This window comes from Coffea arabica, chromosome 6c (genome assembly GCF_036785885.1).
Source record: "Coffea arabica cultivar ET-39 chromosome 6c, Coffea Arabica ET-39 HiFi, whole genome shotgun sequence".
NCBI classification, from domain to species: Eukaryota; Viridiplantae; Streptophyta; class Magnoliopsida; order Gentianales; family Rubiaceae; genus Coffea; species Coffea arabica.
In genome coordinates this window covers 25,403,692-25,413,919 of record NC_092320.1, presented here as the reverse complement: position 1 = coordinate 25,413,919, position 10,228 = coordinate 25,403,692, and the positions used below count along the sequence as shown (strand labels likewise).

General features: G+C 42.4%; 1 protein-coding gene across 1 annotated transcript; it reads left to right on the top strand.

The window, feature by feature from the left end:
- The first annotated feature begins 6,932 nt into the window (after window positions 1-6,932).
- Window positions 6,933-7,742, top strand: LOC140008708 (uncharacterized). Its single transcript, XM_072053561.1, has one exon. It carries the CDS (start codon window positions 6,933-6,935, stop codon window positions 7,740-7,742), a length of 810 nt encoding a protein of 269 aa, XP_071909662.1.
- Window positions 7,743-10,228: the final 2,486 nt, after the last annotated feature.

The following is a 10,228-nucleotide window of genomic DNA, read 5'->3' as shown; positions in this document are numbered from 1 at the left end:
TAGATTGCTACTATACGAATAGGTACCAACTCACAAACATGTGGTAAGAACAACTAATGTAGTATACTGTGTGCACTTCCCTATCTCCTTCCCCCTTTCTTTTTAAATTTTTCTCCTGTTGTCAATCTTCCATACCTTGTTTTAATATTGTTATGTTAATAGATTATTGATTTTCAATTGCATCAAAGCATTGCTCCAATGTCACTAAATAGTCATATGACGTAATACATAACCAACAAAATGTATAGGCATGCGTAATAATCTTGTAACTAATTTTTAATAGTAGGTAAGGCACATTGAACACTGTGTAAATTTAGCATAACACATACAAATCCCAATCAACAATAATGCTAATCAATTGTAAAGCAATTACTTCTAATTACTGATTTACATTGCATCCCACTTTTTCTCCACTATCATTAGTTCATCTAAAAAAATATTTGCTATCCAACATGATATTAGGACAAACTCATCTAAATATCTTCACCTATATTTATCTAATTTTTACCAGCCATTTTGCTTACTTTTTCTCTTCCTATGTGTCTCAGTTTATCTCAAAGTGATCATCCATAAACACCTAGTAATAGTATATACACCATAAGATTTGCCTGCTTACCCAAAAAAATGTAACTTTTAAATTTCCCTATTCTTTTACTTGCCCAAAACCTCCTCACTTATTGTGAAAAGTTTTTCATATAGTTTGTATAATGAATATACCATTCTTATTATTGTGGAAACTCATGGCTTCTGTTTATCCTCTACTAGCAATTCCTACTAATAATTGGTTGGACAGTTGTCCTTTACTTTTTCACAAACACTTCTTGTGCAAAATTTTCTTCCACCTTCCTCCTTTATATGATCCATCAACATATTTAACTCCTAGTATTCATATAGTTTTCCGAACAAACTTTCTATTTTATTTTTTTTTATAGTGTTTCAATCAAGTTGTGTGCTTTAAAACACGTACAAGTAAAATTGTTCCACATCATTGTCAAATATATGCAAATTATGTGATAAGCTTGCAGTATTATTACCTGGGTATGTCTCTGCTTAGTCTTTGCTCCGGATCCCCCATCTCCCATTTTACAATTCGGGTTCATCTTCCCTAAACTTTTTTAGATTTCACACTTCTGAGACTATCCCTTGTTGCCACTATTTCTTCCTTCTTCTCATTGTAATTTCTATTAGGTGACAGTGCATTTCTACCATTTTTCTTCTTTGCCCTTGGTCTGCCACTTTCCTATTCTACGATCTTATTTTTCCATATGCTATCTTGCCCTATTTTCTAGAGTTGTGGATGAACGAATATTGGCAATTATTTTGGAGGGAATGCAAGGGACTTTTTTTTAATTTCAATGACTGCTTCCTGTTCATTTGGGCAGGATTCTATGGAATGGAGTCCTAACGCTTTGTGACGCAATCTATTAAAGTAAACATCCTTTTTAATTTTTTTGAACCTTACTAATTGAAACAAGGTCGTTTTGTCTCTTACTTATTTCCTTGTGACGTGGCTCTTGCTGAGCCTCTTGTTGGAGCATATGAGAGGATCGCTCCTGAACAGTTCCTCTGATGACCGTTTGTGCCCCATATCCCTTTTGTTGTGGTTCTATTTGCTTTCTTCTTTTTTGATGACAACTTTGTTGCTTCATTGGCTTCTCTAGTAACTTTTTCTATCGCCTCTAGATTGAGCTTAACTATTTCATTAGTAGACTCAATTCTTTGATTCATCTTGAATAAGAATTTGTACTCTGGTTCATTGTACTTGGCCAACTTCAAGTCGATGTAGTATTTTTTTATTTTGTGTTATCCTATTACATTATATAGGATGCATCATATAAGAATCATGAAAGATGTAAATGAGGCAAATATTGTTTTTCTTTTAGACATATTGTCGCGCCCCATTTTTAAATGAAAAATAAGGTGTTTATAAAAAATGAATTTTTTTTATTTAATTTTGAGGAAAAATGAGTTTTTAATTTAGAAAATGAATAAAGAAATTAATTTTGATTAATTTTGTTTAAAAATGAATTTTAGAAAAATAAATGAAGAAATGGACCTAAATGGGACTAAAAAGTGCGATGATTTTGACCAAAAATAATAGTTTAAAAAGGATTTTTAATGAAAAAATAGGAGTCGTCACTTGGTATTGAGTTAAGATATTTCAAGTCACCTAAGAATAATTCAAAAAAAAAACTTAATAAATAAGCGAGTTAATAATTCCTGTCTTCCTCTAGGGTTTTCTAATTATAGAAAGTTCCTAGGTCTCTTCTTCTAGGGTTCCAGGTGCCGGCTTGCTGTCGCCGGCCATGGCGGCACTCTTTCCGTCAGAACCCTCTTCTTCCAACCCTTCCCGTTCTTCATGTAAGTCCTTTGCCGATATAGTTTCTGGAACAGTCCCTGCGGTACCAGCCCTGGGGGCTCTGGGCAAGCATCGTGGCGAGCCAACATTTGTGCTCTCGAAGCAAGACCTAGCATCTCTGGCCGCACCTTACAGCAATGTATTGATTGGGAGATTCGCTTTCTCGAGGCCGCCAATGGAGATCATCAGGAAGTTCTTCACGTCTGTCGGATTGAAAGGCTCTTGTGAGGTTGGCTTGCTTGACACAAAACATGTCCTCATCAGGCCTTCTACAGAGGAGGATTACGCCAGGATCTTTTGCAGGAGAACATGGTTTGTCCAAAGTTCGCCCATGACAATCTCAAAGTGAACCATGGACTTCAAGATTAACCAGGAGTCCTCTATTGCACCAGTGTGGGTCTCCTTACCTGGGCTACCATTGCCGTTGTTTGAGAAGAAGTATCTTCTCAAGATTGGGTCTCTGCTGGGAAGACCGTTGCAAGTAGACTCGGCAACCCTCACTCTTAAACGTCCGTCGATGACGCGTCTACTGATTGAGGTGGACGTGGCGAAGCCCCCTGTCAAGAGAATTTGGACAGGGGATAAGGAGGTGGGCCAATGGCAGAAACTTGAGTTAGAAGAATGACCTGTTTTTTGCGGGTTTTGTGAAAGGATTGAACATTGCGAGGCCGACTGCTTTGTGAAAAACCCATCGCTCAAGCAAGTTTGCCCAAAGCAAAAGGCTGTCAAACTTGTTCAGGAGTACCGCCCTAAGCCCCAGCCTGAGAAGGGTTAGGAACTTATGGATGTTGGTCTGCGAAGCAAAGCCGAGGCATCTACCCAGCATCTGCAAATCGACACAGGAGACAGCCCACTAAACAAGATCCAGTGCATTGAGACACATTCAGATTCGATGCCGCATCCAGGTCTGGGTAGCACTCCGGGGACGCAGCATGAGGCGCCAGCTAGCGGAGATGGGAGTAGCGAGGAAGCCAAGACGCAGGCTGGGTCTCAGCAGGTTCGCCGACATGCGCCAGTTCAGGAGGAGGGGTATCTCCCGGCAGGAGTTTTACGCCTGTGGGGGATGCCAGTGTCAAGAGAGGAGTCCCCAGCCAGAATAGAGCACCACAATTCGCGTGGGCAGTGCGACCAGCAAGACGCTCGGGCCTTGGATCCAATCCTTGTTTTCAACTCCTTTGAAATACTGGGATCGGTGGACAGTTTTGACCTGCCACGATTGCATGGAGGCTGGCGTTCAGCTGCTGCTTCATCCCCCTCAATGCCTACAAATACCAAGCCATTGCGTCGAAGCAAGTAGCTGTCGCGGTTGCATGGAGACTGGCGCCTAGCTGCCGCTTCATCCCCCTCAACACCTACAAACCCCAAGCCTTTGCGTCGGAGCAAGTCGTTGGATCGGAGGTCGGCTTTCACCTCTGGGTTGCAGCAGCTTGGGAAGGGCTCCGACTACCAACTAAGCAAGGTGACATTGCTGGATCCGCTATTGCCACGAGGTGTGGTGATCGACGCGAAAGACATTGAACTCTTCAATAATCTCTACAAAAAGTCTGGGCGGCCAATTAACTATAATAAGAGGTTACGACAATACTTATCTCAAGCTAAGTTATCTTTGCTCCCTCATGATTAGTCCCATTAGTTTTCTTTTTTGGAACATCCGGGGCGCAGCCCGGGCTGATTCTCAGCGTTATCTCCACAAACTTTGCACTCAAAATCGTATTCGGCTATTGGCTTTGTTGGAGCCCATGGCGAGTCCTGATACATTATCTCTGCTTGGAAGGAAGTTGAATTACTCTAATGCCCAGTCATTCTTTGATAACAAAATCTGGGTCTTCTGGAATGGTGATGTATCACTAGTTTGTCACGAGCTCAGTGACCAGTTGGTGCATATGGTGGTCTCTTGGGTAGGTTTCTCCCTTTAGGTGTCGGCCATTTATGCCAAATGCACAAGAGTGGGGCGGCGGTGTTTGTGGCAAGCAATGGAGGAAGTCCAAGAAAGATTTACAGGTCCATGGCTAGTTGTGGGGGACTTTAATGTGATCTCCAATACCTGCGAACGTTCGGATGGGGCCCTACCAAATGGGCGCAATATGGTCGAATTCAATAAGGCCATGTACACTTGCGAGCTTTCGGACGTGGGCTTTGATGGCCCGCCTTTCACTTGGACGTATGATACAGTTTGGCAACGCTTGGATAGGGCATTGGCAAATAAAGCGTGGACGGACATGTTTGCCGTCGTAACAAAGGTGTCCCATCTCTTGCAGGCAGATCGGATCATGCTCCACTGCTGATCAAGTGCGGCTCGACTAAGGTTCGCAGTTCATCTTTCCGCTTCCTCAATGCTTGGACTTCTCATTCGAATTTCATAGGAGTGGTGCAAGATGCTTGGCACTTGCCAGTCCACGCTGGGGGCATGCTCGGCTTTTTTCAGCGACTGATGCATGTTAAAAGTAAACTTCGAGATTGGAATAGACAGTCGTTTGGGGATATCTTCCAGGCAGTGAAGGATACAGAAGATATTCTTCGGCAACAACAGGAGAAGTTTGAAGCGGCCCGTGACGACTTATCTCGGATAAGGCTCGGGGAGGCTCGAGCAAAGCATGCACAGGCCCTGAGCGTTGAGTGTGACTACTAGAAACAAAAGTCAGCAATCGAATGGATTAGGCAGGGGGATGCCAACACAAAATTCTTTCACTCGGTCATGAAGCAGCGGCGGAGCGCTAATTTTATATCCAGAATTAAGGATGCTGCGGGTCACTGGCTAGAAAATGAGGAGGAGATCAAAGCTTCGACCGAGTAGTTCTTTGCACAGTTGTTTACGTTGGAACGTGAGGGCCGGGCTGTCCCAAGCTTGGACTTCTCGTTCCCCTCATTGTCTAATGAGGGCAACATGAAGCTCCAACAGCTGCCGTCCCTACAAGAGCTGAAAGAGGTGGTCTTCTCCATGTCAAAGGATAGTGCGCCAGGCCCAGATGGCTTTGGGGCGGGCTTCTATCAAGCTTTTTGGTCAATAATTCAAAACGAGTTGTTAGAAGCAGTTCAAGAGTTCTTCAAGGGGGCTCTTCAACCCAAGGGCTTATCCAGTGCGCTGATAGTGTTAGTCCTGAAGATGCTGGGAGCGACAAAATGGCAAGAGTTTAGACCTATCAGCTTGTGTAACCAAAGCTCCAAATTCATTTCTAAAATCCTGGTGAACCAACTCAATCAGTTGCTCCCTAAAGCTGATTTCGCCCTGGCAGGCAGGCTTTGTCCGGGGAAGGAGTATCGCTAATAACATTCTCTTAGCTCAGGAATTGGCATTGGATCTGGATAGGAAGTTGCGATGCCCGAACTTGATGTTGAAATTGGACATAGAGAAGGCGTACGACAGGGTGGAATGGGATTTTCTTATTTTCATGCTCCGCTGGTTTGGGTTCCAGGAATCGGTGGTGGATCTAATCTTTCGAACTTTATCCAACAATTGGTTTTCTGTGCTTATCAATGGGACTCCTGCGGGGTTCTTTAAGTCTTCAAGGGGGTGCGCCAAGGCGACCCGCTCTCCCCAGCGTTGTTCTTATTGGTGGTAGAGTTCTTAGGTCGGGGGCTGGTCCACTTGTTTAGTCAAGATGGAAATAGATTCTTTGTCTCCTCTGGGCAACATATTCCTTATTTAGCATTTGCGGACAATACCTTGATTTTCACCCGTTGTGCCGAGGATGGGCTGGCCTCCTTGAAGGTGTTCTTTGACTCCTATCAGGCTTTCTCAGGCCAGAAAATTAACCCTCACAAAAACTCCTTCTTTCTGCCGGCTCGAGCTTCTACGGAGCACGGAGCACTGGTGGCCTCGACGTTGCATTTTCAGCACCAGCATCTCCCGTTCATGTATTATGGGGCCCTTATTTTTAGGGGTAGAGCTACGTGTATGCTTTTTGACTCTCTCGTGGCTCGAATGCGAGGCTGTTTGTTCCATTGGAGCTCGCAGCTACTTTCGTCAGGGGGCAAGCTAGTATTACTGCGGCACGTCCTTACCTCAATGCCCATGTACTTGCTGCAAGTGTTGGACCCTCCCCGGGCGGTATTGCTTAAGTTGGGCCGGATATGTAACGCGTTTTTATGGGACAAGAATGCTAGATCAAAGGGCATCCACTGGATGTCCTGGGAAAAACTCTGTTTCCCAGTAGCTGAGGGGGGGTTGGGGTTTCGCTCCTTTGAGGACATGTGCTCTTCCTTTGCTTGCAAGCTGTGGTGGCGGCAGCGGAAACACGAGTCAGTTTGGGCAGATTTTATGCATGCCAAGTACGTTAGGGGTATCCACCACAGCTTTGGAGGCGATTGGAGGCGGGTGGAGGGAATTCGAGGGGAGGCGGAGAGCAACATATGGTGGTGTGTGGGCAAAGGTTTTGTGAATTTGTGGTATGATCGTTGGCTTTTCAAGCGCCCGCTGGCCGACCTACTCTCTGTTACTGACCCTCCACACATGCTGCTAGTAGAGTTCTTTGATGACGAGGGTTGCATGGCGGAGAAGTTGAGGCGCTAGGTGCCAGCTTAGCTGGTTAATCAGATTTAGGAAATTCAGCTATTCCCCGATCAATTGGATTGTATGGTCTGGGTGGGCTCGTCCTCTGGGGAATTCTCAGTCAAGTCAGTTTGGGAGCTTATCCGACACAAACGAAGCACCTCTCTGGTGGATGATTTCATTTGGACTAACTTAGTGCCTCTGAAGCTGTCCTTCTTTGCATGGAAAGCATTGCGAAATCTGGTTCCGTTGGATGTGGCCTTGAAACGGCGTGGAATCTCTCTGGCATCACGTTGCTCATGTTGTCTTTCACGAGAAGAATCACTTGATCACCTATTCGTGACGGGCCCAGTAGCACGGGAGGTATGGAGTTCTTTTCGACGAAGGTTTGGGATCCTTGATTCTCCCTCCTCTTCTGTGTCAGCGATGGTAGTATCGTGGTTCACCTCGACTTCACTGGTAACATGGGATCATATCAGGACTGTTATCCCTCTAGTAATTTTGTGGTTCCTCTGGAAATCCAGGAACAAGGCGTGTTTTGAGGAGACTAATTTTGGGGCTCGTAGGGTTATAAGCTTAGTGGACGGATTTGTGCAACAACTGGGGGTGGCGGGCAAATTCTCTGCGGGCCATTTTAGGGGAGCCGCGAAAGATCCTTGGGTGCAGCTGTGCATCAGGATAGAGAGGAGAAGGTACGCGCATGCGGTGTCATGGAAGCGGCCGCCACTGCATCATGTCAAGTTGAATACGGACACTAGTGTATTCCTCGATCGGGCTCATAGGGATGGCTTGCTCCGTGATTCGGAGGGTCGACTGATCTTTGCTTATTACAAGGAGTTTGGGGAGATAGATGTCCTGAGGGCAGAAAGCGCTTCATTGTTGTACGGTCTATAGTTGTGCAAGGACCGAGTCAGAGGGCCTTTGCTGGTGGATGTAGATTCTAAGAATCTGGTCCATCTTCTTAATGAGGGAGAAACGTCTCAATGGCCCCTATGCAATACGATGCGATGCATAGGGCTCTGCTTTCTTCTCTTGCGGCGCGCGTTTCCCACGTTTTTAGAAAGGCGAACTCTACAGCAGATAAACTAGCAGGGTTGCATTTGGCATCGGAGGCCCTTTACACTTCCACCCAGGAACTCCCGACTGTAGTGCGGGCTTCATTGTGCTTAGACAGCCGGGAATTCACTTCCTTGCGATGGCAATCTACAGGGGAATAGCTCTCCCCTTGCGGTTGTACTTGAACAGAGGTCAGGTCTGGCCCCCCTCTAATTCGTTGTATTTTGTTTCGATATAAATAAATTGATATCATAAAAAAAAAAGTCACCTAAAATGAATTTTTAATAAAAAAGTAGAAAAACCCTTTTTAAACGATTCCAAATTTGCGAAAATCAGAGAAAAGTGTTCGGGAGTCATGTTTGAAGAAAGGGAAGGATAAAATCCAAAACACTTTTTCAATCTAGCCTAGAACCAGTTACGTGATTTAGTCAAAAATTTTCTTATTTTAATCCAAATATTTATCACATTTGGATGTCACTATATGTATGCAAAACCTAAACTTAGGAGGATATCGGGGGGTCGGAATATCACTTCAAAGCTTAATTGGTGCAAATCACATTAATTGTGATGCCGAAGTTGACTCTTTGAAGAGGTCACGAATATGCAAAAATATGAGATTCGAAGGAAAGAAAAGAAAACAATAATTCTACAAATATACATGACCTAAAGGAATGCATCATAACGGGTGCGGGGGGGCTAAAATTCGTGACTTTAATTTTCCCTTTAATAGAGGGAATATGAGCGTGCTAAGAGTAGAGAAGCCATACTCGTCCATATCCCATATTCGAGGGGTATTTCCTATCTAATCATGCAAATGATTTAACCTAGTTCTAATTTTCTTAAATGAAATGCACGTCTAAATGTTATGTTTCACACATAGGGGTAAAGAGTATACATATAGGGGAATATGAGATAAGGGATATACATATAAGGAGAAAATGTTATGCAAAATGATAAAAACCCTAAAAAGTAAAAATATGCATGAAAATGTAGTGATTATTACACAAAACATGATCTAGCGTGTGGGCGGTCCCTAAGGGTCTAGTATTGAACTAATCCATGTCTATAAGTTCTCTCTAGCATTGGACTAGTGAGAAGTTAGAAAGGAGGGCCACAACTAGCATTGGACTAGTGTGGAATTGGAAAAAAGGCTACAACTAGCGTTGGACTAGTGTGGTGATGTCATGCATTTATTATAATTAAATAAATCATATAAACATAATAAAAGCAAGTAAACACATAAATCACATATAGCACATAGCATATAAGCATGATATCTAGATGCAAAGACCCTAAGAAAGCGAGTAAACACGTAAACACACAGGCATGCAAGCACACAATCAAATAAAAGCAAATACAAACCTAACTATTACATTTAGGGACCCTAACTACAATCTAAGAGGGGAAAGAATGAAATGAAATGAAATAATAACCTAACTATTACAATTTGGCATTTAAATGCCTCTCAAATAATTAAAAATTAAATTAAAATAAATATACAAAATTAAAACAAATGAAATGAATAAATAAATAGATGCAATAAAAAACATTAAAAAAAGTATGCAATTACACACATAAAGTCACATTGTAACACATAGGATCAAGTTAAATCAAAATAAAGGAGGAGAGTGTACCTCCCTTGAATTGGTGACCTAATGAAATGAAATTTTTCTTATTTACCCTCCAAAACAAAGAAAAAGGTCAAAGCATCTCTTTAATTAACAAATAATCACAAGAAATGGAAGTAAACACGAAATTGAATCAATCAAAGCATTCAAATGAAAGTAAACAACCCATATTCAACAAATTAAAACAAGCAAAGACCCAATTGAAAGAATTAAAGAAGTTTGAGGGGTCAAATCATTATTATTACAAATATTAAGAGTCTAAATTAAAATAAAATAAAATTAAGGGCTTAAGATGAAGTATACCAAAACCAAATGCTAAACTTCACAAAAGGAATGAAAACCCATTTGCTATAATTAAATAACAAAATTACTCAAAATTTTACTAAAATCCACATCAAAACTATAAATCTATCAGAAATTGTTAAAGCTCAAAATTCATCCCTAAAACTCCTAAACAATCTGTCCAAAAATCAAATTAAAGCGTGTCAAAGAAAATTAATATTTTAAAAGGACAAAATTTGATTGATTTTTCCAATGTTTGGGCCATAGTGAAATTATTCAGGAATTGGGGGGTTAAACTGCAAAATGTCTGATTCATTCATGCAAACTTCGAAAGCCTCTGTTTTTAAACTTGGGCCGAACCGATCGGTTGAACCGGGAATCGGCTAGTTCTCCGGTCCGAGTTAGTATACAAAA